Below are 27,138 nucleotides of genomic sequence, written 5' to 3'. Positions count from 1 at the left end.
CAAGCTCTCAGGATGGCTCCTTTCACCCAACCCAAGGCTGTCACGGGATCCCAAACGGGCTTAGATAAAAGACACCATCAAATCTTCAATGAAAACTTGGCCCTTCTCCCCAGAGTCATCAGGCAAGAATCCGGAGTGGACGTGGATTCCAATGCTGCTCTTGTGATGAAAAGGCAACAGTGAACATTAAAACACTTCACCTACTCGTACTTTATTAAGTGAGATGTATTCAATACTCACACATTTACAAAAGTGTTTATTGCACATCCTAATTAATTTTCAACAAAATATAGTAAACTGCTGGTTCTGATTTCCCTCATCTCTGTAGTACAAAGGTCTGAAAATAAACCAAACTCCTCTTAGCAAGACATATGCCAACAGGTGTATACAATTTAACTTTTAACTAGCTCTTTTCTTTCACTGGCTCCCCCCCAAAAGTTTAAAAAGATATTTTAAAATAACACAGCATAGAAATGTATCTTTTTTAGTGTTTTGGCTTACTGGAAAAAGGGGTCTGTGCTTGGAAGAACAGCTCAGGAGACCAGACAGTTGGCCCTTCCAATACAACTCCTGAATGATTTCCATGTGAGAGGTGATTCTTGCCTTCTGAAGGGGAACAAGTTTCCAGGACTTTATCATTTAAAAACGAGGTCTTGGTGACACTTGCAGATACAGGAGTTGTTAGAATCCTAGCTCTATCCCCGGGGCTTATTCTCTCATTTTGGATGAGATTTTCATCATTTTCACTGTTCTTTCTGCTTTCAGAAATAGGGTTCCTGCCAGTGTGCCCACAGGTGGATTGCAAGTCAGCAGCCCAGCTAACTGTTTTTAAATTTGAAGATGCAGTTGGTTTCAGCCCCTTCTTTGAAGATGGAGGGATCCACTCCTCAAAGCTGGCAGGCAGCTGGCTGTTAAAGAACTGCTGTGAAACGGGGCTACCACTTCCTTTGTCTTCTCTGTTCCTTGGCCTCCCACGTTTCACTAACTTGCCGGTAAGTTGCTGCAGCAGAGTGTTCTGAAAGGAAGACCTAGATCGCTTGCATTTGGAATGGATTTTAGTAGGATTTTTAGGGGTGAAGATGGTGACAAAAGAGCTTCTTTCCCTAAGAGGCCAGAGTTTCTGCAGAGGTTTTGTCATAGGGGTTGACTGTGAATAAGGAACGAAGTCCTGAGCGCAAACTGAACTGCATTCTGAATCACAAAAGGAGTAAGCTACAGGTGTGCTGTGCTTGCTAAAAGCATGAGGGGACGTGTGTAGGGATGAGCTCAGTTTTGAGCTGTTACAAGGAACACCTCCAGGAGAAAATATCAATTCAGTTGTGACCTTCTCTGTCAAAGTATCTTCCTGTATTAAAGAATTACATGATTTATTTAAGAATTCCACAGGTTTTGCTACCTCTCTTACACTTGCATCAAAGAGATCAGCAGAAGCATTGTAGCTGCCTTCAGCGAAGATGATGTTCCACTGCAGCTCTTTCCTCCTAACACTTTTGAAGGTATTATCTGACAGTTCTGTCAATGGTTTTAATTCTCTCTTATATATCCTTCTTGCCTTGTTGGGAGTTGGTGGATCAGAGACCCAGGCCCCTGTGAGTGTAAGATCTGTTTTTTGGCTTGTTACAGAATAATTTTCTTTATTTTCACAACCGGCTAAACAGCTTTCATGTGCAGAATGCACACAGGTGGCTGTCTTGCTCTTTTTTAAACAGGAGGTTTCTCCATGCAGCCTAATAAAAGACCAAGATGAATTTGCAGGGTCACTATTTGCTTCTTTGAACTGCACACATATGCTCCGAGAAACAGAAGGCTCTGGTGTAACTGGCAAGGATGCCCCACATTCCTTGAGCGTTGAAGATAAATCACTAGGGGAAGACTCACATTGTGACACATCACTCAGAGGGCCTGCGTTTGACTGAAGACAAGCAAACACTGTGTTCTCTGAACTATTGTTCTCTGCTGTCGGCGAGAGCCTCCCTGAGACACTGGCTGCAGGCAAATCACGTGGGGCTTGCCTGGGATGTGATTCGTTAAGATTTACACCCAACTTGCTGCTTCCAAGATGCACACATTTGCCTGCATCAAGGCCAGGTGATGCTACAACACTCCTGCCCTCCTCTATTCTGGCTAACAATTGATTCAGGCTTTCTGAGAATGGGAGTTCTTCCCAAAGCATAGAGTCCATCTGAGACACTCCAGCTACATTTACATGATTAGGAGCTGAGGCATCTCTCTTGCAAACAAGGGAGTTGTGGGATTTTTCTGGGTAACAATAATTGATACTATTAATTTTTGGGTAAATGTTTTTTATCTCAGATTCCAAGGGATGTTGTAACAACTTGGAAGTGTTTCCATGTGAACATTCACTGCTTGAAGATGCTCTCTCCAATTTATCAGTTGCAGAGATACCGTCAGTCTGACTAAGCTGTGAACTCAATTCATTACCCTTCTCTTTATCCCCTTCCTTCACAGATGAGATGAGAAACTGTGAGTCCCAAAGAGTTTGATTGTTGAGGCTTACACTACCCAATTCTGCAGAGACAGGCCTCTCCTCTTGTTCATGCTGTTCACTCACCAGCTTTCCCACTTCCAGAGTGGGAAAGTCTTCTGCTGTTACCCAAGCAACAGATGAAGTCAGACTGAAGGACTGCTGCCAGCACCCTAAAAAACTTTCCCTGCCACTAGACTGAACAAAACAGGAGCTCCTGCTCAGGCTAGACAAGCTGCTGAGCTCACTGAGAGGTTCATCTATGGGAGTTGATGACGCATCAGGTAAATATGAGCTGTTATTACAGCTACTGAATTTTGCCGACTGCAGGAGACGATCTAAGTAGCTGATAACAGTAAAGCCAGTAACAGCAGCATTTGGCAGGAAGATCTGGCAAGCTACAAGGTTTTTCATACTTCTATTAATTCTGGAACACTTCTGCAGGATGCTGCTGGCAGCAGAATGCCCTCCATCTTCCCTTGTACAACCCTGGGGGGTGGAAAGAAAACAAAAAAGCAACTTAGAGAGAAAAAAAATTAACATGTCTTCTAAGTCAGGCATAAATTTAGGACTCACTTTTTGTCAGGATCTGCAAGGAAGAGAATACAAAACAGTCTGTCACACAAGGCAGTCCCTGGGAAATAAGCCCTGGCAAGGGCTATAAAGGGCATCACAGTGAGAGGTTCTTTGCTTGCTGCAATTACAGAGTTTTGGAGCTGGAAAAACAACCAAGAACTCTGAGAAAGGACTTCACAGAAATTTCTTCCTCCCTTTAGGGCACTGGATGCTTCCGGGCTTCCTCTGGAGCAGTTCAGTGCGAATGGCTGGCAGCCTAAGGCCAGTGCTTCTCTTTCATCCAGGAGGCACTGGGCAGCACTTGAAGCAAAGCACTCTGGTACTTGACTTGGCAGCTCAGCTACCAAAGCCAGCACGGTACTTCCTGTGCACTACATCTGTGAAAGGGAAATAAGCTACAACTGTTATCTGCTCAGATTTTTTTTAGAGAGCAGTGTTTCAAAGGAGCTTCAACTGCAATTCTTTATAAAACCTGCTTCTCTCTACATAGAAATTACAGGTGAAAAATGATGTTAAATGGAGAGGGAATTAGCTAATATTTTAAGAAGTGGATAAACCCTTTCTCATCTACCCCTCACGGTCTGGCAAAGCCAGAGTGGCCAAAAAGCAGATATAGTTATCTCCAACAACCCTCCTCCTCCCTGACTCTTTGCAAGGGTTGAGGCTGAAGGCTGTTAGCCAAGGACAATACCCTTCTAAGTAAGTCTTTAAAAAGTGTGTTATGCTGATTCTGAGTATTATCTGGGAGGTACAACTGTATGCACAGCTGAACACAACTATACAGAAATGTCTACAGCCAAGGGCTGAACAAAGAGTCTTTGAATGTGTGTTCAGCCCTTGTGTGCGCAGGAGCAGCCACAAGGCTGGTGATACCTAGGATTAGTTATCCTTGTCAAGGCATGAGGCCCACAGACCTGGTCAAAGGTTCCAGGTAAGTAAAGTTAATCCATTAAGTCCTCCACATTCCATTACTTAAGATGCTGTACATCAGGAAAAATCTCAGTTCAGATACAAACCTTATCGTACCTATGGGAGAGGCAAAACACCTGCCAGGTAGGGTTTAGTTCACAGATTTCATAATATGAATGACTCACATAAGCACCACTTGAAGAGAACCTTGAAGACTGTTTCTATAGAAATATTGCTAAGAACTAATATTTAAAAGTGTGTTAAACACATAAAAGAGCCACCAATGCAGATATTGAACAGCTGTACTAAAACAACATTTAAGAGCATTTTGAAAATGCTCTTAAATCCAGAAATATTAAAATGCTACAAGGGGATGTGCTTCTCCTTACATTTCAGACTGGAAAGGAGACTGCACAGCATGGGAAAGGTAGGGCAGTGCTTGGAAAGAGAGTCTGTTTCTTGCTCCAACCGTATATGGTTTTTTACAGACTCCAAGCTGTTACTGACATGCACAGGAGCTGGCATTGCTCAGGCTCTCCGAAAAGCACCCTGACAATCTGTTAAGATGACTACTGCCATTCAAGATGATTTTTGGATGTGACTCATTTAAAAAAACCCACAGGAGTCTTGGGGGAAAGAAGCAGAATCCTTCTCAGGTCCCAGCCTTAAATTTTCTCAAATTTCCAAAAAATGTTGTACATGAAGCTTTGATAGCTCAGTCTATACCCCTAACTGTCTATAAAAACTCACTAAAAGGCCATGATGTGGATTAAAAGTTACCTTCACTCCAAATATGAACCTTTTTCCAATGAAACAGATTTCCACTGCTTGAACTAACGCTCTTGTAGATGACTCTGTGTTTGTTTCTCCTGACAGCTGATTGAAGTCTTGAATATACCTTGAATAAAAACATACAGAAGTATTGGACCAACAGAGGAAGCCGTACTTAGCATTTTAGCTGTAGTACAGTGCTAATGAGGACACATGTTAAGGAAAGATTTTGTGGTAGCTTCAACTAAACATAGAATGAAAGCAGTAAACCATGAACCTATAAATTCAATTCTTTAGTTCACCTAATTTGTTAGTGAGATAAAGTAAACAAAACAACCACTCTGAACAGGTTTAATACACACAGAACTTTCAGGTGTTCCCCACGTGGTTGCGATTTTTCTGCCAAACCCAGTGACTGTACAATGATGTCAATATGCTCCTATTCCTTACACATCCTTCCTGCCCAGGCCTTTACAGCACAGTAATATCCATGTGAGACATGGAAATAACTGCTTTTCATGGCTGACAGCAGTACAGAAATGTAGGGCAGAAGGCCTGTCATGAGCAGGTTATTAATGCTGCTAATACGGCATTAAAAACAATTCATCTTTGAGCCAGTGATAACACAAGGCATTGGAAAATTATAGACTAGAGAAAGGAGCAGGGAATCTATCTGAATATCCCATCCTGGCAGTTTCACATTTCAGAAAATCTGAAGCCTATAATGTGGGTGGTCAGGCTCTGAGGACTGAACAGAACTTTCTCAGAAATCCCTTCTTTCTTCAGGAAAATTTGGTCATATTGAAAGAAATCACAAGGTGCATTCAAACTGTTAAAAAAGAAAACCCAGAGGCTCTATCTGGAAAAGCCAACTTACTTACACAAAGGAAAATTCAATCATCTCCAAAAAAAAAAGGAGAAAGGACATGAGGAAGAAGCCAAACCAACCAACCAGTGAAGCTCACTTAACAGGTAGTAGCTGCCTTCAATAGACAAGTGGAGCATTTCTTCTACTACCTAGAAGTAATCCATCTCAAAGCATCAAGATTTCAAGAAGAAACAAATTTTGGCATTTTCTCAAGGTGAGGGGTACCAAGGAAATACTGGAAGGAAGCACTTTAGCAGTTACTTCCCACTCATCTTCCCACCATCTAGCCTCATTTCAGTTTTTTAGGCTGAATAAATAGCAGCACCTGTATGGTCAGACAATCTATTCCTTACCTCTGCAGATTTTCTGCGGTGACCCCAAAGAATGGATCTAAGCAACTTCCAAAAACAGTGATGTCGAACAAATCATTAGTGTCAGCAATCTTTAGGGACAATCTATATCTGTAGCTTGCATCTTTAGCTTCACCTGTGCAGCCACATTTTAGACAGTTGAAGCTGAAAAAAGACAGAAAAAGGATAAAAAAGATTGAATACACAAGCTTCTGTTAATCACTGCTGAGGTAAGAACTTATCTGCAGTCATAAGTATTACTACCATAATGTATCAAATATTCCATTAAAAACTGTAAGATTTTTTTTCTTATTCTTTATTCCTTGAGGCATTAATCTTACCAAAGGCTCAGAGCAAGATGTGTATATTATGACAATGCCTCTGGCTCCTTTAACTGATTTATTAAATGCTAGCCTGTTGTGAAATTGAAGGGACAGTGGGCTTTGAGAGATGGTTCGGGTGCAATTTTGAATTACCTGCACCCATTTTTTTCACATTTCATTCTGGTTTGGGATTTTTCTTCCTGCAGCTTGAGTACAAATACCTAGGTTTAAAAAAATAATCAGGAAACAGAACTGTTATCTTGTAGTTCAGCATTTGAAACAACAGATATCCTTGTTTTACAAAGTCAGCTCCTTCCACTTAGTGCTGACATTCATTGATTTACTGTTCTTCTGTGTGTCAGAGATTTCACCCACCACTGCAATTAAAAAGGAAAGCTCATGCATTTCTGGACATGCACTCAGTGAAGAGTCATACAGGACTTCCAGGTGTGCCACACAGGTAGAATGAGATGAAAAAAAATAAAATCAGGGTTTGATCTGGAGGGGCTTTCAGACAATGTCTTCCAACTTAGGAACAGCACTGAGGGACTGGGTGGACTGCAGGGGATGCACTTGGAAGCTCTAACACACATCATTTGTTCTGCTAAACCATTTATTGCTATTGCATAACACTGAATACAAGAGAACTCTCGATGCATAATGACCTCCAAGCTGCTCCTGGAATACAGAGATCTAAACAGGGATAAGTAACATAAGAGCTGAAATTAACACTTATTTCTACAGTGGCTGGATTTTCACTGTTTTGTTTTGTGTTCAGCTAACAGAGATCCCAAGTTAATGGAAATCAGTAAATGATACCCAAAACATAACGTACCTCCTGGAATCCAGTATCAGCCTAGAAAAGCAGTTTTGACAGGCAGGATAGGTGAAGCAGGAATTCTGGATGGAAATCACAGAGGCAGCCAAGAGTCCCTGCACACTATTCATGTGCTCACCGCATCACCTGAAACGAGTAAGTCGAAATGGGTCAAAGAGTTCTCATTCTATGAGATGTTAATATTAACTGCTTTCAGTTGGGTTATTTTAACATTTTGAACAGCAGTCTTCAGGAAATGATGATCTCTGTTTGGAAATAGAAATTCTATTAATTAACTCTTTAAAAAAGAAAAAAAAAGGATGAAGTTATACAATAAGAAGGAAGTGTTCATGGCATTTGCACACCCCTGCAGACAGATCATGCAAATTCTCACTTGTGTTTACGGAATCATTATTAGAATTATTCTTGAGTGCAGCACTACAGCAAATTGCTTTCTGATTCTTTTCCTTAATTTAGAGTGAAGTCAACACGGGGTTAAAAACTGAAATGATTCTGCACTTGTAAATCTGCAAATGCTTCAACATCAATGACTTGCAAAGGATACTCAGAAAATCTCGAAAAAGGCTCACAATAGCAACTATATTCCTCTTATATCACACTCTTTGAGCTAAAGAGGCAACTCCAGGTGTTTACTGCTGATTTCAACAGAGGCTGTATGGATTTGACAAATAAATGATGAACTGAACATTTAAATAAATAGGAATTAATTAATTTTTATTCAGCATTACTTTCCTGCAGATTTATTTTGGCTTTATTATACTACACTGCCCAAAACATCAAGTTTTAGGAAACTTCCCCTATTTTAGATAGACAACTTTTTTCTCAGCAGATGTTAGAAACAAGTAGCCAACGATCATAGAATCCTAGAGTGGTCTGGGTTGGAAGGGACCTTAAATATCACCTAGTTCCAGCCCTCCTTCCATGGGCAGGACACCTTCCACTAGACCAAGTTGCTTGGAGCCTCATCCAATACCTCAAATCACAGAGTTCCAACTTAAATCACCAAAATGTTCTCTACAGCTGAATTAAATGACTCCTTAAAAGTCCGTACTTACAAAAGCTCTTTTATCATGGTCACAGCTAAATATAAATCTCTCTTCACTATAAGCTGCAGAATAAATTCAGAATAGGAAGTGAATTCCACATCTTTATCCCAAAGCTCTCTTGGAGAGGCAAAAGACCAAACAGACAAAGGAGACTCAAGTCTCCTTTTTTTTTTTCCAGGTTTTAGAGGTTAAAAAAACCCCATACTCAGTAATCAACAATTATGTTTTGTTACACTTACAGGCTATTATTCCTTTGCCCTTTGCAACACCTTTCTCAGCATTCTGGTAAAAACAAGATCTGAAACAGTGAGTACTAGACAAATGTGAGTGACTAAATTCATTACTCTGAGTAGTGCAGATGTTAAAAAAAAATCCCAATATTCCCTACATCTGGAAAACAGAGGTAGGGAAAGGGGAAAGCTTTAATAGAGGGCCAAACAAAATGAGAAAAAAACATGTCTTCAGAACACACACATTAACAGAGATTCATTTGACTCAGTAAATTGAATGGTGCATGCCTTCAACTCTTGCCAAAAGGGAACTATTTTGTTTTAGTTACAGTACAATATAACAGTAAAAAGTACATGGAAAACACATCAATATATAGAAAAGGAGTAATAAAGTTAAGTCTGATTTTTTTATTGCCCAGAAAGGTGGGTTTGGAGAAACTAGCAGGTGCTTCACATTCCCACTGAGTTTTCAACTCAGAACTCTAGAAACAAAGTTTACATAGTTTTTGTTATCCGCACTTTTAAAAGACATTAACAAAACAAAAAAAAAACCCAAAAGCACACCCTAGAAAACACAGAACACTGCAAGTATTCAACTGAAATACGGAAGATAAAGCACAGCATGTAAGTGCTCACACAGGTTCTGGCAAGAGCAAACAGACTCAAGATCTACACCTCTACTTCTCTTTGGAAGAAACACAGAACTCGCTATCTGGACGCAGACTGAAAGAGGACAGCACGAACAGATTTGTTTTACTTGAACTTTTTGTAATAAACAAAACAACCCAAACCTCAGCGCCCGGCCGGGGAATCGCACAGCCCTGGAGGTGCGCTCGCTGCCCTTCAGCGGCCCGGCTGCCGGCGCCGTTCCTATCGGTGCCCGGTGCGCTCTGGCGAGCCCGCTGCCTCGCTCTCCCTGACGAAAAGCAAAGCACGAGTCGTTAACACATCTCACACCCACGTTTTCACCTCTGAGCCTCCCCGAGGCCGACAGCGAACGGCCGGGCCGATCCGGTCCGACTCACCCGGGCCGGGGCAGCAGCGGGGGCTCGGCCGCCGGCGGCTCCCGCAGCCTGAGGGCAGAGCGGAAGGGCGGAAGTGCGGCTGCTGAGGGCCGCCGCGGGGGCGGGACGAGGCGGCGCTCAGCCAATCGCCAGGCAGCCCGGGGGGAGCGCGGCCCCGCTTGCCCAATCACGAAGCGAGAACGTCGGCCGCGCCCCGCACGGAGCGGAGCGGCGACGCGGGCGGGTCACGTGCTTCGAGCAGCCAATCGCTGCCTCCCCGCGGGAGGCCGAGCGGCCGAAGCACCGATGGAAGCCGCCTCAGCCAACGGCGAAGGCGCGCGCGAGCTGACCTCCGACCGGCCGCCAATCGGAAGGTGCCGCTGCTTAGGGCCCGCCCCTCCACGTGTGGGGCTGGCCCCGCCCCCAGGGTCCCGCCGCTCCCCGCGGGGCAGCCCCGGGCGGGGGAGCCGGGCTCCTATAAAGCGGCGGGGCCGGCGCCCCTCCTGCTCCTCCTCCTCTTGCTCGTCCTGCTCCTGCTGCCCGCGGCGATGCTGCGGCTCCTCCTGCTTCTGCCGCTCCTCGGCGCGGCCGGCGCCCTGCCCTCACCGCTCCGCCGCCGCCGGAGCGCCTCGCTGCCCGTCGGTCCCTACCTGACGCGCTACCTGAGCCAGCAGGTGGGAGCCGGTTGGGGAAGGAGGGAGTTTCCCTGGGGAGTTGGGGGGCATTTTCCGCTGTCATTAGCCTCGCTCGAGCCACAGGCGGGACAGTACTACCCGCAGGTTTTTAAAAAGACGCTCAGTCCGCTTGGTAAAACGTTCCAAGCCTTGAGTGTTCCGGTTATCTGCAGCTGTTTAACCTGTCAGGTCGTCGGCTCTCTTTGGTGTCCGTGCACTGAATCCTGGCCCAGGAGTCCGTATTCCCGCACATGCTGCACGGCGTGTCAGCAGCGCGGGGCCGCGCTCCGCGGCCGCACCCTGACTGTGTTTGCAAACAGCAATTGCGGGGCTTTCTTGTTCGTTTCTTTGATCACGGAGTGGTTTGGGCTGAGAGACCTTAAAGATTGTCTAGTTCCACCTTCCCCACAGCCATGGGCAGGCACGCTGTCCCCTGGATGGAGCATGGAAGAGATTTCTGTTATACTAACTTGAGTTTTGTCATCGTGTCTTCTTCAATAATTCGTTGGCGAAATCCATGACATGTGGACAGAATGGAGGGCTCTGCAGTGTTGTCTTTAAGTGTTGGTTTGGCTTCCTTGCGTATGACTTGAAACCCCCCCTTGTTCATGGGTTTTCATAAAAACAGTCAGCAATTCCTTTGGTGTGTTGGGGAGTGTCTGCATCATCGCTGTTCTGTGCCTGGGTTTCGCAGGGGAGGCAGTGGCTCTTTTTACTGGAAGGCATAATAAGGGAGGAGGACGTTTTTCTAGTATTCGCTTGGTTTGTTTAGAATGTTTTAGCATGCATCTGAATTTAATGCCCTGGTCTACATAGGGAGTGATGGGAAGAAGGTGTTTAGTTTACAGGCATAGAATTGTTTAGGTTGGAAAAGACTTCAGATCATCGAGTTCAACCTTTAACCCAGTACTGCCAAGTGCACCACTAAACACTGTTCCCAAGTGCCACGTCTACGCCTCTTTTAAACACCTCCAGGGCTGTTGATTCAACCACTTCCTGAGCAGCCTGTTCCAATGCTTGATAACTGTCAGTGAATATATTTTTTTTGTTAATATCCTATCTAAACGTCTCTTGGTGCAACTTGTGGCTGGGCATCTTGGATGATATGAGGATTTAATATCTCCTGTTTCAGCTTTGTACAAGGTGGAGTTATGATGGAGTGAGCAAAATGAGAAGATTATGCTGACAGAGAGAATAGATGTAAAGAAAACAGATTACCCTTGTAAGATTATCCTGAATAGCTATGGAATAATTTTAGGGTCAAGGTCCCTGTCATTTGAGGTGAGAGACTGGGAAGGATTTTAGTGAGAAATCCATCCACTGAGATCACAATCTTCTGCAGATAGTGTTACTGGTTTGGAAATGCTCCTGTTCCAGGGGTCTCCCTACATAAATAATGAAATTCCTGTGTTTTGAAAACATCTCTGCCTAATGTTCACTCGGGTAACGATTTGTGATTTGTGTCCCTGCGTTAACTCCTTTAACAGCTCTGGAGCTTGTTTTGTGAGCATAGTGCAGATACTTTCCACAGTGTGTGGCCAGCATTGGCCAGGATATCGCTCCTGCAGTAGTGGTGTAATTAACCCTAATTGTTGTGGCACACTGGTTGTTACACATTGTTATCATAGTATCAGTGATACTAATTCTGTGCCGTGGTCTGAACCACCCTTTGTCAACATCTGTTGCACCTCTGTCATCATCTCCTCCCGGGGCTGTAGTGTCGCCTGGCTTTTCTCCTCAGCTCTGGCACAGACAGCCCAGGTGCCATCCAGTTGCCAGCAAAGCGGCAGAGCTGCTGTGTGGTTGAGATCCGTGGATTTTGGGATGTAAATAGGTGTTGAGAGAAGGAAGAGTCACGGTAACATCCTATTGTAAATACTGATGCCACATCTTGTTCTCTTCTGTCTCTTATGTGTTCTCTTCCTCTCATGCGTCAAGAAAAATCACATTGGCTGAAGAGTGGCTGCTCCAGGAAAGAGCGAGCCCATTCACAGGCCTTGAAATCCTTGCTTTCCTTATCCAAAGACTTACTAATATTGTTGAAGAGAGTGTGAGAGGTGTGTTCATCAAAGATTTGAATGTTGCTGCCTGGCACTTGAAAGATACAGAGAGGTAGCATGGGAGGTCTAATCACACAGAGAGCATAGGACATGCTATCAGTAGCACAGTGTGTAGAACTGATAGCATTCAGCCCTCATGAAACATGCACTCAGTGCTCTTGTCTGGGAATTTGTAATTGCATTGTTATTCTGTAGTGCAACATAAAAACAATGATTAACATGTTAAATATGGGCAGCGATACTTTGCCACCTCTCAAGATTGTTGAAGTTTAATTACTTACATTGTATTTACTTATGACATGAATTATCTGCTTGTGTTCCTTGCAGCCAAGTCTTTCTCCTTAGCTAAGGTCCCTGTTTTCTTGTTTCTCTTATGGTTTTCATCATAAGCTGAAATAATTTAAAAGCATTCAATATAAAAAAATATTTTATAATATGGCAAAATATTATGCTCAGAAAGGAAACAGTTTTACACCTATTAATATTAAAAACACCTTTAAATAGAGCCTTTAATATTTAATACTTGTACAGAAGAAGACTTTGAAAGTGTAAATAGATTCCTTACGTGATTTGTTGCCTAAAAAGTTACTTATTGATCACTGTGAATAATTTATTACTGCTGCACATTGGAACATCTAGGCATGATAATCTGTAGATATGTAACATTGTTTGAGGGTTTTAGTGTCAGCTTTTACTGTGAATCAGTGACATTTAAGTCTGTTTTCATAAAAATGGAGAAATAACAGGGTCAGAGTTCAGTGCAATGCTCGTTTGCATTACACTTCCTCCTGTTTACCATTTTAAGTGTCAGACATCCATGATGATGGGGCTAAAGTCTAGAATATTGAGAAATCAGTCAAGCAATGCCTGTGTCAGTGTGACTAGCATCTTAGCTTGTTTGCTGACCTGTCTGTGTATTTAATAACTTTTATTATTTCATCTTGGAGGTGTGTTTTTTTTTTTCCTCTCCCTTCAAAAGTAATTGATGTCTTTCAGCCCTCTACCCCTCCTATGTATGAGTGAAATTACCCCAGTGAAAAGGTACCTCATGCAGACCGAGAAGAGTAGATGGTCCTTGAAGCAAAACTGTCATCAGCCACATCTTTACATCAACAAATGTTATCTATTTAGGGGATGATTTTTAGGGGTATCCTTTATAGCTTTTCTGATGTACTAATGTGACTTTTGTAGGCAAGTCCATGGTAATTTGCTTGCCTGCTAAGTGGTTGGTTGTGATTTGTGTGTTAAATTAATCCATCCAAAATGGAAGTTTACAGAGAATGATGTGGAGAATGTATAGAGCTGTATCAGGATCACCACTGTTGGGATGGCTTCTTTGTAAGCAGCTGTGTCTGTGACCACAGTTCAAATTCATTGGAATGACTTGGTGAGGCATCCAAGATCCATCTAGTTCTCTTTATCCAAGTAGAAATAATCTTACAGCATGCTGGGGAGAGTCTGGAGTCAGTCAGTTCTGACCTTTGGGGAGCCTTGTCTTGTACCTCTATGTCTCTGCCTTTGGCACACGAACCAGTGTTACAAAAACCGTAGCCTGAGAACTTGCTGTACTTTATGTGCAGTACTGCTGAGAGCATGATGTCTTACAATTCCTGATGTTTGAAAGCTCCTCAGTGATAAACTGTTGTCTTAGAAAGGAGAGTGGATGTGGTGTCTCTTCACTCAGTTTGATAATTGCTGGCAGTGTGAGGGTCAATGTGCTGGTGAGCCCTTCACCTCAATCACAGTTTGTGAACTGCTATGAATTTGTCCAAGAACCAATGTAACAAGTACAAATTAATTTTTGTTCAGCAACTTACTGACCCTGGTCCTTCAATCAGCTTGTCTTTTGATTTAATACATGTCAATTGTGTCACCCCTTCCAAAGGAAGGATTCTGATTGCATTTAATAACTTTCTAGGTTTCACACCTCTGTAATTATTTCATAGTAAATTCACATGCAAGTGTTTGTGCTCTGAAATGCATCCACACTTCATATTGTGTGTACATAAAAGGAAGATATGTTGAAGCTTCAAAGTGATGAAGTTTAAAAAGTAATGCAATTTGATCATTTCTGGCTTTATCAGGATTCTTTAATACCTTATTTTGTATTACAGACTGAAATTCTGAAGTATAGAAAATAAAAGCCCTGATTGAAAATGTGAAAATTAGAATGCAAGTTTCAAGCCAGAAAAGAATTTGAGAAGAACTGCAAAGAGGAAGTGAAGACATATATATATTTTTTTCTGTTTTGCAGAAAAGATCTATGAAAGAGGAAGCAGGCGAATACAAGAATGTAATGCTTTAATTGTAAATCAGTACTACATCAAAAACCTATCTGACTTCTGTCAGCTTACTTCATGAATGTGCAGAGTAGAGAAAAGTGTGGTGAAGAGCTTGGCTCACATTTTTATGACAATGTTATCCTAATTTATTGAATTAGTCAAAACTAAGGGTGCAGTTTTGCTCTTAAATGCTGCATCTCTTGAACTCACAAGAAGGAAGTTTCGTTTGTGGAGCAAGGTATCTTTAATCCAATTCTGCATTTTTTCAGTATTTTTTTACTGTTGTATGTAAATGAGTGTCACTAAAAACCTGTATACAACAGTCACATATGGAGGTCTTTTAAACCTAATGAAGTAGTTTTCAATCATGAGTCTAAAACTAGCTTAGGAAGACAGAGATGGATTGAGGTTATAATTTTTAATTGTGGTTAGCATCTTATTGTGACTCAGGTTGGTGTTTCAGAATAGTACCAGATGTCGGGAATGGTTAAGATGGGTTGTTTTTGATGCCTGGCACCATAATACAATAGCACTCTTGGCTTCTGGTGAAGGAAAAAACAAAGTACTTTTTACAGAGCCCCTTGGCACCAATTAAAAGTTGCCGGTGTTTAGAGAAGTGATGCTGATGTTTGTCCCTGAGGTGAATTACTTGGAGTATGTGTTTTACTCATCAAGTAGTACAGGAATATTTGGCAGCTCTTACTCTGTGATTTCATAGCATGGTTTAAAATGGGAACTGTAAGCTATAAACCAGGTCCACACGCAGGAACAATAGCTCTTTTTCAGTGGACAGGAAAACGGGGAAGTACTTGTTAAAGCTTGTCAGTGAATTTTTATTTTTATGCACTACTTATCTGCGAGGTCACAATGCAGACATCAGCTTCTCAAATTAAGCAGGAAACAATTTCCTCACAACTTGCAACCTCTTCCTTCAAGTGAGCAGTTAATACTAATGACTCAAAAAACATCAATGATCACTACTACTCCGTCACTGAAAGTGAGCATTTCATATCTCACTAGCTTTAATCATTAAAAGCTGTAATAGGCCACTGACAGCTTTCTGATAGACTGTCTAGATTAATAAAAGTCTGAAGAACAAAACATTGAGCAGAACTGCATATGGTTGAAGTAGCAAGCTGATCACAAGCCAGATGTGCATGAGAACTCCTGTTAACTTCATTGAATTTGACTTGTACCATAAGCTTCTACAAGTTGAAGCAAAGTCTTAGAGCTGATTTTTTTTGTTTCTTTTTTTTTTTTTTTTTTTTTGTGGAGGGGACTGGGTGGGGAGATATGGAGGAAAATTAAGTTCAAAATGAAATTTTATGCTGATGAGTTCTGTATCTATTTCTTCATCTGACTTTGAGGAGATAAAGACCAGCCATCAGCGTAAGAAGTTGTAGATTGTGCAGATAATTTGTAGCATTTTGCCAAGTTGGTGAGAGACCAGAAATCAAACTTGATCATTTTATTTTAAGCTTTCAAAACCGGAATACCTTAATTTATTTCATCCATCCTGTCATATTTGGATTTTGTATCTAAAGCGGTGAAGATTATCAGAAATTTAGTGGGGTAAACCGGGCTGTACTGGGCCATCTTATTAATACTTGCAAAATGGTTAATTTCTTTGTTTTCCAGGCATGTCAATTCAGAGAATTAAACAAAGACAGAAGAATGGGAATTGTGTTTCTTTTAAGCACAGTGGTGTAATGGGATAATTTTCTTTTTTTTATTTAAAATTTCTATTTGCTGTCTCCTATGCTTTAGTTCAGCTCTAGCACGCATGTAGTATGTTCTGACACTCAGTGCTGTTTTAATGCTACTGTCAGCTGTACTGTGTGTGGTTGCTGTTCTCTAAACACACAGAGCAAAGAACAAAACTTCTGATCCTCGTGGGTTGTTGTTTCTAACTTTAAATTGATGTAACAGCTTTTTCCATTAGTCGTGCCTGCAGCCAAGACACAGTTTATATACAAGTTCACCCTTGTGTCAGGCTTAAAGCCAAAGTGATTATGTGAAGATTAGCTGGAAAAGGTGCTTGTAGAGTGAAATTTGAGATGTGTCTCTTTCCTGAAGAGTAGGTGGCTCACTGAAAAGCCTACCTGCATGGGATAGCAGGGAGCTATGATACTGTGTGATGTCCTTTCCCTCTGATTACTGATATGGACACATTTGGTGGTACAGGGAGCCACAGATGATATTTCCCTGAATGCTGCTGATTTCCCCATCATCCTGTCTACCAGTATCTTGCAGCCCTGCAAGCAGAAGTTGTTTCTTGGTGTTGCAAGCTTGCCAAGTAGCAGTTGCTGTGGTATTTTTGCTATTGCATCAGGGCTGTAGAAGTAATTGCTGCTTTGATGCTTTGTGTTCTGAAGTTTTCTCTCCCCCCACCTTGATGCTCATCAAATTTGGTGGCTATTAAATACATGATCCACAGTGGCACATGTAAAATACTTAGCCTTTCAATACTGATAAACTGCCATCCCAGTACTGAGCTGTGTCATTTTGTCTGTGCTCTGCCTAATTAGAAGATTATCTGGATAGATGACAGGACAGCTTTCCTGTTCGCTGTCACTGTTCATCTCTACTTCCTTGGATCCTCTGTCTTTTGTAGGATTAGCAATAAAAAATAAAATACAAGTAATAGTGGTTGAACTAAGGCTGGGAGAATGATAAAGCAAATTTAATTGTAGTTCTGAAAACCTGGCAAATAAAACAATTGCAACCTGAATTAAACCTTTTAAAAATATTTAGCAAAGTAGACAGTTCTAGACCTTTTTGGGGTAGGGGTAGAGCTGGTTTAAATATTTAATTTGACTAAATAAAAATATTCTCTTAGATCTGAAATGTTCTTATTCCCATTGTCTTTGTTAAAAAAAAAAAAAAAGAGTTGAAGTCTTTCAAATGGAAAACTCTGCTCATCAGAGAAGATGAAACTTCTCAAATTCTTTTGCTTAAACAATTAGTCCTACACAGAACTTTAGGTCACTCCTAAAACAACCTGGCATGTTTTTATGCTGCTTAATCTGTGACATATTGACATTTCACATCCAATTTTTTCCTCTCCTCTGAAGTTAATCCTCTGAATGTGATGGATTTGTAATTCAATCTGGCAGGCACATGGAAAAAATTAGTGGCCTTTGCCTGTTAGGGGTCTGAGAGACCTTGCACAAGGGTAACTTTGCTCTTGCTGGTTTAGTGCGTCTGTGTGCTTTTTTCAGCCTTGTGAAATCACACCTCATGAAGTACAGCTCTGAGCTGGTTGTTCCCTATGCTTTGCCCCATCCCTTGTCCTGAGGAAGAATTTCACCAGGAAAATAATGCCTTGAATGGAAACAGCAGTGATGTGAACATTTGGGGTGTTTATTGCCATATTGTTGCGGAGTTATGTAGCTGGTGGAGTCTGAGCAGCACGAGCCTCTTCATTTCTCTGAGAGGAACTGGGTGACAGGAGAATGGAGACTCTGGTTTAAGGAGTGTCAGCAGTAAAGCAGATTGAATAGATTCTTGCCATGGTCATCCATTCTCCCCCTTGTGCTGGAGCTTTGTGGCTCTCAAGTACGGGACAGAAAATGTTGAGAATGCCTGTGGTACTTCTCCTTCCAAATGGAGGAGTTTTAACAAGGAATAGCATCTTCACTGTGTCTGCTGGGCTTTACACCTAAGTAGTTAAAGCCTAAATGTGTTTATGGAGTTCATTTTTACATGGTAAGCAGAATCTGGAGATTCAATTGCAGCACAATACTATTAATGGTTTGTGGAAGTTGAAATCAATTTGTTTGTGTTCTTATTAGCCAGTTGGGCTTCCGATGTAAAAATAACCTTTCATCATGTACTGTTTGTGTCTAACAAGGTCTGACCTGAGTACCCTGGTGCTTTCCTACAGCATATCCTGTAGCTTTTTAAATGTTCTTTGGTCTTTTCAAGTGCCTGTCCAAATTGTGTGACTCAGGGCAGGGGTAGATTTCCTGTCTGAAGTTTTTCTTGTCCATGTCTTTTAATCAGTGAAGAGATAAATCAGTGCTAAAAATCAGACTTCCTTAAACAGCATCGCCCAGAGCAGGTGCTGTGATTTCTGCAGCCTAAGAGAAGCTTCAGAAAGATACATGAAGTGTAGAATCATAGACGCAACTAGGGTGGAAAAGACCTTTAAGATCATCAAGTCCATCTGTAATGTAACACTACCAGGTTTATCACTAACCCATGTGCCTTGTCAAAGGCCAGTGTATTCTCAAGGACACAGTTGCAATGATAGATTCTTTCTATTACAAGGATCCTAAGCTTGCATTGGCTTTGGGGGCATATTTGGCTGGAAGCTTATTCCAGTCAAGGAAAACTTGATAACAGGTGCTCTAGACTACATCAGTAGTTGAATAGAAGTTGGAAACAGTAAATGGTCAAAAATCATGTGTATTATTATCTGTATGGTTTGGTAAATGTGATGGATTAACAAATAAAATTAAATCTGGTGAACAAAACCTCTGAATTATGGAGCTTGTGGAAAATGACAATGACAGAGTCAGTCTTGGCTTGGATGAGTGTACTCTTTGCTGGGTAGAAAACTGGCTGGATAGCTAAGCCCAGAGGGTGGTGGTGAGTAGAGTTAAATCTCTGCTGGTCTTCTGGAGGGCAGGAAGGCTCTGCAGAGGGATCTGGACAGGCTGAATCAATGGGCTGAGGCCAGTTGTGTGCAGTTCAACAAGGCAAAATGCTCAGTCCTGCCCTTGGGTCACAACAACCCCAGGCAGCGCTACTGCCTTGGGGAAGAATAGCTGGAAAGCTGCCCAGGATAAAAGGATCTGGGAGTGCTGGTCAACAGCAGCTGAACATGAGCCAAGGTGCGCCCAGGTGGCCAAGAAGGCCAATGGCACTTGGCCTGTATCAGCAATAGTGTGGCCAGCAGGACCAGGGCAGTGACTGTCCCCCTGTACTCAGCACTGGTGAGGCCACACCTCAACTCCTGTGTTCAGTTCTGGGCCCCTCTCTGCAAGAAGGACATTGAGGGGCTGGAGCGTGTCCAGAGAAGGGCAACGGAGCTGGGGAAGGGGCTGGGCACAAGTCTGGTGAGGAGTGGCAGAGGGAACTGCGGTGTTTAGTCTGGAGAGGAGGAAGCTGAGGAGAGACCTTAATGTTCTCTACAACTCCCTGAAAGGAGATTGTAGGGAGGTGGGTTTCTGTCTCTTAGGTAACAAGCAATAGAGTGAGAAGAAATGGCCTCATTTTGCAGCAGAGGAGGTTTACATTGGATAGTAGGAAATCTTCCTTCACTGAAAGGCTTGTCAAGCACTGGAACATGATGCCCAGGGAAGTGGTGGCATTGCCATCTCTGGAAGTGTTCAAAAGGTGTGTGGATGTGGCACTTGGGGATGTGGTTTAGGGGTGGTCTTCTCAGTGCTGGATTAATGGTTGGATTCAGTCTTGAAGGTGTTGTTCCAGCCTAAGCAGTTCCATTTTTCTAATCTATGATTCTGTCTCTTAAATCTCTGGTATTACTTATGTCTAAGACTTTCCAGTTAGTGGGTTACACAGCCTGATGCAAGAAGGTGCAGTTTACATCTCCCTGCTCTTCTGCAGAGCACCAAATGATTATGCATTTCAACAGATGGGCACAAGTCTTCAGTCTCTGCTGTCCTTGCACAACTATCAGCCTTGAAAGTAAGGAAACACCTCATTACTTGCATTTAAAATGGAGAAGATGAAACAAAGCTAAGCTTGATTTTCTTTTTTTTTTTCCCTCCCTTTTCTGCACTAAGTGAGCAGGGACAAACAGAGAATCTCCGCAGGTATTGGTGGGATGAAACCTCAGTCCTGGCAAGCTCAACAAAATCTGCCCCCCAGCCTCTTCCCCTTTGAACATGGTGTTATACAAAGATGACAAGAAAGTTGCTGCCTTTGTGAACTTCAAATTTGAATAGAGGAAGCAAAGGTTATAAGAGGAAACAAAACTAATAGGGCCCACAGCCCATCAGGAGTAAAAGCAGGAATAGAAATACATCAGTGAAATCCCAAGGAGGCTAAGGTCCACACTGCCGTTCACACAGGAGGATATCCTCAGGCTATCCTGTATCTTCCTGTCCTCAGGAAATAATTCAGACAGGATGAGCACTCAAAACAACTCCATGGACATGTGGAAAGTAAAGCATGACTTAAGATCCCCTGGCTTCTCACCAGTAAAACAACTGGCTTGATTTCACATGGAATATCCAATTTGGGAAAATAAAGCTATCACGTAGCAGATTGAAATTCAAGGCATCACAGAAAGGCTTTCAGACGCTCACAGTCTTGCCAGAAACTTAAAAGCATAAAGCCATCAGGTGCTGATTTATCACCTGAAATGGTATTAGATGCTTTTGGTTAGAAACTGCCCAGTGAATTATAGTCTTTTTTGGTAAAGGCTTGGCTTTGCTGCCCAGTCCCTGTAGTCACTGATGACCTTATGGTGCTGCTGAGAAGGAAGTGGGTTTTAGCCCACATGTCCTGTTTTGTATTTGTACTCTACTCATTGCCCAAGTTCCTGAATACTTCCAGAAGTACATTAAGCAGACTAACATCTGTACAATAACTAACATCTCTTGTGCCTTTTTTGTCTCCTCCCCAGGGGAGATGTGTGGCAGAGTGGCTTGTTTTATTTTAAATGGACTTTTAAAATAACAAAAAAGCACATTACTAAAAAACCACCATGAGATAAGTAATCTTTGAGAGCTCAACAAAAGCACATGGTACATGTGCACAAATAAGATAAAGATACAGAAAGGTGCTGTATAGTTCAAACAGAAGGCACCAAGGTGGGGTTTGGCCCTTCTTCCCAGTGTGAGTTTGTTCAGTAAATCAGTCTGGGGAAGGTCCCTCACCCTGAGCTGATGAGCTGCACTTCTCTGTGGAAAGTTCCTCTGAGCTGAAGGATTAAAGCTGCTGACTTGAGCCTTCAGTCTGATGCTCTCATCAGCCTCCTGGGCCCATTGCCTTGTGCTGCCCACTGATGTTTGTCATCCAGCTCAGAGAGTTCAGTTCCCAGTAGCCATGCCGTGGGTAGTGGTCTTCCATCAGAGCTGCCTGCCTCTCAAGCCATCTGCTAAATGTATGGTTTTATTTTGCCCAAATGCTTTGTGAGTCTTTGGACTCAAAGATGTGCAGGAAAATATGAGGCTTTCTTAATTGAACAATGTTCACAAAGTTTTTTGTATGTGCAACTCAAATTTTGTTGCTCCCTTTGCCATCCTGCCTGCCTCAGCTGACAAGAGTTTCTCTTAAAAACTTTTTCATAACTTACGACTTTCAGTGCTGCTTTTTCTAATTTTATCCTTCCTCTTTTTAGTATCAGAATGACTGTTCCTGTGTCAGTAGATCATACTTTGATCTGTAAAACATTTCTGTTGCATCACTGACGATGACTGTTATTATTTTTTATCAAACCTGCCAGATAATCCTGTTTGCAGAAGCTTAGAACTTTGGTAACTGGTTTGCATTAATTCTAGAATAGTTTTGTTTTAGAAGGGAACTTTGCTATCATCTCATCAAACGTCCCACTCAAAGCAGGGCCAATTTCAAAATTGTGTCGGACAGCTCAGGACCTTGTACTCACTGCTGACATCTTGGCCACAGTTGTAATTATGAAATTTTTAATTGGAAAAACCATGTATCTGTTAGTATACCATTACCATTGTTTTAACCAGCAGTTAAGGTATTTTAAATGTGTAATAAACAGACTTTTTGTTGTTGTGGTCTGTTCTAATCAAGTCTGGTTGTAAAAGTCATTGTTTTTACCTTACTCCTTTTGCATAAGTATGGAGAAAATCCCTTTCTGGTTCAACTTTTTAATGACATTAAGGGAAAAAAGCTGCAAAAATACCTGGTTAATTTGAGTTGTACCCTATGCTTCACACGGTTGCTGGGGCTTATTACTTGTTTGCATACCTGTTCTGTAAAGAATGGTGAAATAAAGCAATTGTTTGAATGAGACCCAGCAGCTCCTGTGGACAGACCCGCACACTCCAGCTGCACACTTTGGCTACACAACAGCTCCATCTGCTGTTCCTGAACTGCAGCTTTCCCTATATGTCCAAACCTTTCACTTCACGATTTTATGTTGATTCTTGGGCTTCTTCCCTCTGGCTTGACACATTTTCGCACAGTTTTTACTGTTGTGAGAAGATACTCCTTGGGACACCTCCACACTGTGTTTTGATGTTCTGGTTTTAGAATTTCTTTGAATTTCTTTGCAATAACCAGGATTTGTGACACTTTCTTCTCTGACTGCTTTACAAACATTAGGTGTTGTTTTGGTTTGGATTTCTATTTTTACTCTTCTTGTATGTCATACCCTTGCAAAGACAAGTTGCTACAAGGTATGAAGCCCCATCATCTAGGAATAAAGGAATTTCTGCTCTTCAGCTGAGTAATAGGTACTTGTGTTGTTGTTTTTTTGTTTTGGGTTTTTTTTTTTCCTGGAGAAGTCTGGACTTGTCTGTTCTGCCTGGGATCTTGCACATGCCCATGGTTGGATGTGCTATGAGTACGATGAACAGAGGTGATTAAGTTGTTGTGGGACTATCAAATTTCTACAGATTGAGAGAGGAATAGGAAAGAATAACATGGCTGATGGCAGTGAAGGGGGGGTGTACAGCATGTCAGAGTCAAGACAGAGAATCATGTCACTTTGGTCAACATGGTTACTAAAACCACCAAAAGAGAACTTAAATGCTTGTATTTTTCTCCCTCTTGGTTTTGAGAGACAGACTCACTAGAGCGTTGTGGTTTGTTTTGGGGAAGTAGATTTGCAGATCAAATCAGAGGAAAACTGTGGTAAATCATGTCTGCACAGAAAACTGGCCATAATTTGGGAAAATATATGCATGTTGGAGTATCAGTATCCTAATTTTCTAGCTTCTGTGAAAGAGGAACAGTAAGATGGGCCTTAGAATCTGTTCTGCACAATACTCCATTGGATAAGCTCAGCCTGGTATCAAAATTTTTCTGGTTTTTTTGTTTGCTTGGTATTTTGTTTTTGCTTATTTTCTCCTCTGTGCTCTTTTTTGTCTGTTGCATGTTAAGCTGCCTGCACTGGTATTTATCTTTGTAGTTAGGAAGGTTGAATACTTTTTGGGGTGTAGTCCTCCAGTTGTCACTCTGGCTTCAGGCAAGAAGGATGCAGAATCAAGCTCTAAATCTAAATGTTTAATCTTGGGTGATTCCATAAAAGACAAACCAGACACATGGGCCTGTTTTTCCTGTCTCCAACAAGCAGCCTAACCAAAAATTTTAAATAGAGAAAGAATTTCTCCCATTTACAAACAGACATGGAACAAAAGATGTATTAGTTGTATTTTTTAATAGTGTTGGAGTTTATAAAACTATACTGTGACTTTTTAGATGTGCCTTAACTGATCCTTCTCTTTAATTGTCCCAAGATCGTATGACCAAAGACTCTTTCAGTTGCTGACCTTTTTCTGCCTTTCTACATTTAATCACTCTTAATAGGTGAAACTAAAATTAATAACTGCAGATGAAAAAGAAGCAGGTGAGTTGTCAGTGCCAAACAAGCCCCAGCATGTGGTGTCAGTACTGAAGTTCAGTGAAAGTTAAATATGCACATAACATCACCATGTACTTATGAGTAAGGAGCAAACGGCCTCCCTGAGGAAAACTGTGGAAGTACCTAAAATAGTTTTATTTGGGTCTGGAAGCAGTCACTGAAGTTACTTATTGAAGGGAAAGGCCTTGTCTCTGGCCACACCATGCCCAGACCTCCTCCTGCTCTTGCTGTTGTAGCAGTGAGCTGCAGCACACACGTCCTCCCACTAGAGTCCAAGAGGGAGTAACCTTTGAGAGAGTTCAGAAAAGACATTTTGCAGCAGATTGTATATCTGAAATAAGTTCCTGTGCTCTCTTTGACCCTAAGCAAATATGAGTAGCTGGATCCTGCAGGTCAAGAGTTAGGCTTTTCTGAGGTGCCTAAAGGAATCTGCCTAGCAGATGTTACTGTGATAACAGCAAGTGCTTGGATTTGTGTGTGATCTGATGTTTTTCAACATAAACTTGCAGATGTTCCCAAAATAGGGAATGTGAAAGTTTGGTTCCTGTAGCATCTGAGAGGTGTGGCAGAGTTTTGGGTGTAGAGGCAGATGGATGGGTGAGCAGAGATCCTCAAGCCAGCAGATGTCAGGCTGTTACCACCAGCAGGAGCTATGAAAGGAAAAGGTGAATTGGTGCACTGATGAAAGTCAAAATTTGGAAGCTTCAGGTTGTTTTCAGCTGATGAATAGAAATAATGAAGAACTGTGAATACATGGTAATTAAGTAGGATAGGTCTTCTGGGGTAATTCTGTGGTTTGGTTTGATTTTTTTATATTTCATAGTAAAAGCCTGCATGGGTATTCCAGAATAAGATTATGCCTATGCAGGGAGATACGTGTAAAAGCAATTGATAAACTTTCCAGTGTGGATGAATTCTAGGAGAAGGGTTGAGGTGGATAGTGAATACAAAGCAGTGTGAGTAAAAGCTGGAAAAAAATGACCTTAGGAACTGAATTTCTAGTGAGGGAATAAATCTAACACTGTGGAGTTTGGGTTAAGGGGTATGATGTTTAGGCTGGCAATATTTGTAGAGCAGTAGAAAGCAATAAAAACCCACTTTCTAACAAGAATCTGTTTAAATTTAATTCTTATGCCAGAAGGAGGAGAGAAAGAAGAGGTGAGGTTTTTGTTGATTTTAGTTTTAGAGTTCTTTTTTGTTTAGTTTGCTGGTTTTTTTCAGTTTTTTTAATAACAAGGCTAGTAAGGTTTTCCTAAGACTCAAAACATCTTGTGATGACTCTTTTTACTTGTTGATACAGTTTCATTGCATGAGATACTTTGTGGCCTCTCAGCAGGTTTGTCTGACTTCCTAAATATATTTTAAAAATCTGATGTGAAGTAGGATGCTATAAAAAGGGCAGGGATGTTTTTTCTTAATGGCTGAAAATAGCATTTCTCCTTCAGTATATACACCTGTAATTTTGATTCTTTTTTTTTTCACAAAGCAGAAATAATGTGATGAATTAGGAATGTAAATTAATGATTTTTTTTTTTTATCTGCAAAGTAACTGTCAGCACTCCCAGTGGACTCCAGGATCAGTTCTAGCTTTCTGAACATGTTGCTGTTCCTTGTTCTTACAGATTGATCACTTTGGATTTGATGAAAATCGTACCTTCCAGCAGCGGTATCTGGTAGCAGATCAGAACTGGAAGAAGGACAATGGACCAATACTGTTTTATACAGGCAATGAGGGAGACATCACGTGGTTCTGCAACAACACGGTATGTGGGAAATAGGGGAATTACAATCCTACCTGCCAGGAATGCCATACTGAACAAGTGAGGAGGAACAGGAAGACAGTCTCAGAAGGCTGTTGAAAGTTAAGTTTGTAATGATGGTTATAGGAGGAAGAGGAAGCTGAACAAAAGCGCAGAAAAAGTTTAAGGTGGTTCAGGGTCCTGTTTGAAGCCCAAACAAACCAAAAGGATATACTTGTATTAAGTTCCTGGAGCAGTGAAGAAAATTTCTAGAGGAAACACCATAAGGTGCCTTGAACTAACAATTTAGAATTTTGGACTGAATTAAACTTTTCCTAGTATGTTAGGTTCCTCAAGTAAAATAGGAGGTTTTCAGGTTTGGATTTTTGTTTCTCTGTTAAGAAAAATATGAAGGGAGCTGGAAATCAAAGCTAGATAGTTCTTGTTCTATGCAATAGCTGAGGAAGTTTTTACTTCCCTGACTGATACAAATGCAGAATGGAGTGTGCTTATTTTTCAGCCATTTCAATACAAAGTCCAGTAACACGACAGGAGGTGGCTTGTGCTGAGCTCGAAGCCACCAAGGACTGCTTGTATGCTTTGTGCTGCCAGCAGACGATCTCTGTCTGCTTCCTTCCACAGCTGGTGGTGTTGAGCTTTTGATGGGATACCCTTCCTTTTTGGATGAGGGTGAAAGAGCAGAGGAGGCTGCTGTCCTGCTAAGTTCTTCATTTCATAGTCTCACAGCTTTCTGAAGGCAGAGTTTGAAGGGGTTACACGATAAGGCCAAGCAGTAGCAGCAGCAGGCAAACAGCAAATAGTAAACAGCTTCTTCTATTATCTAAACTTACAGAAGTGTGGATTATATTTGCTAACTGATCAATAAGATTAACACACTATTCCAGTTTTTCTTTTCTTAACCTATCCTGGTCTAATTCTAACAGTTGTAAGTCTTACACAAGTGTTACATAGGTATTACACAGATTTGCGTGCACAGTTTCTATCAGCTCCTGTTGTTTATGTGAACACTCTAAAAAATGTGAACAATATAGTTCCATCCATATGTTTTGTCTAAAGTAAAGAAATTCTGTGAAAAGATAACACTGCTGCAGTAAGAATTGTGTTTAAGGTCCCTTTGCTGCAGCTTTTCAATGTTTAAAGCACTTAGCATATATGTCTACTAAAAGTTAAAAATCTCTATTTCTATTTCACTTTAATGCGACTTCATGTGTCTCAGCTTATCCAAAGGTTTTAATTCAACCCCTGTGATTTGGCTTTCCTCTGGGCCTGGGTCCAGAGGAGTTTTCACTCCAACATGGTGGTAACAAACTGTTATCAACAAGTAATAACAAGTTGTACTTATTTGTTAGTTGAAAATAACTGTATTGCAATGCTCTAGGTTATTGCTTATTGCCAAACAAGTTTTGTGTTTTCTGTTATGTAGTCCTAGC

The 27,138-nt window shown here is 41.6% G+C and overlaps 2 protein-coding genes across 3 annotated transcripts in view; one reads left to right on the top strand and one right to left on the bottom strand.

Moving 5' to 3' along the window:
- Positions 1-186: 186 nt before the first annotated feature.
- On the bottom strand, positions 187-9,497 carry DDIAS (DNA damage induced apoptosis suppressor). Of its 2 annotated transcripts, XM_069015822.1 has the most exons (7): positions 9,422-9,497; positions 9,188-9,312; positions 7,118-7,246; positions 5,963-6,124; positions 4,751-4,868; positions 3,062-3,438; positions 2,886-2,974 (listed from the first exon to the last, which is right to left on the bottom strand). In XM_069015822.1, the coding sequence occupies exons 3-6, from the start codon at positions 7,228-7,230 to the stop codon at positions 3,433-3,435; spliced, it is 399 nt and encodes a 132-aa protein (XP_068871923.1). In that variant the 5' UTR covers positions 7,231-7,246; positions 9,188-9,312; positions 9,422-9,497; the 3' UTR covers positions 2,886-2,974; positions 3,062-3,432. The 2 variants fall into 2 exon arrangements, with proteins under 2 accessions (XP_068871913.1, XP_068871923.1); XM_069015812.1 differs by lacking the exon at positions 3,062-3,438 and having other exon boundaries at positions 187-2,974.
- Positions 9,498-9,822: 325 nt separating this feature from the next.
- Positions 9,823-27,138, top strand: part of PRCP (prolylcarboxypeptidase) — a 30,337-nt gene continuing 13,021 nt past the window's right edge. The window contains exons 1-2 of the mRNA XM_069015798.1: positions 9,823-10,074; positions 25,571-25,711. Of these exons, the coding sequence (XP_068871899.1) occupies positions 9,949-10,074; positions 25,571-25,711 (267 nt within the window). The 5' untranslated portion in view covers positions 9,823-9,948. The remainder of the gene's footprint in view (positions 10,075-25,570; positions 25,712-27,138) is intronic.

This window comes from Aphelocoma coerulescens, chromosome 1 (assembly GCF_041296385.1).
Source record: "Aphelocoma coerulescens isolate FSJ_1873_10779 chromosome 1, UR_Acoe_1.0, whole genome shotgun sequence".
NCBI classification, from domain to species: Eukaryota; Metazoa; Chordata; class Aves; order Passeriformes; family Corvidae; genus Aphelocoma; species Aphelocoma coerulescens.
Note: the sequence above shows the minus strand (reverse complement) of the source record. Positions and strands in the feature narration are given on the sequence as shown.

Bases quoted from the DNA above. Each gene is read 5' to 3' on its own strand.
- DDIAS (XM_069015812.1), bottom strand. From the start codon at position 7,230: ATGAATAGTGTGCAGGGACTCTTGGCTGCCTCTGTGATTTCCATCCAG. The intron at 6,125-7,117 runs GTACGTTATGTT...GTCTTTTTTCAG, and splicing joins CTGATACTGGATTCCAGGAG to CTTCAACTGTCTAAAATGTG. The intron at 4,869-5,962 runs GTAAGGAATAGA...TTTTTATTCAAG, and splicing joins ACCGCAGAAAATCTGCAGAG to GTATATTCAAGACTTCAATC.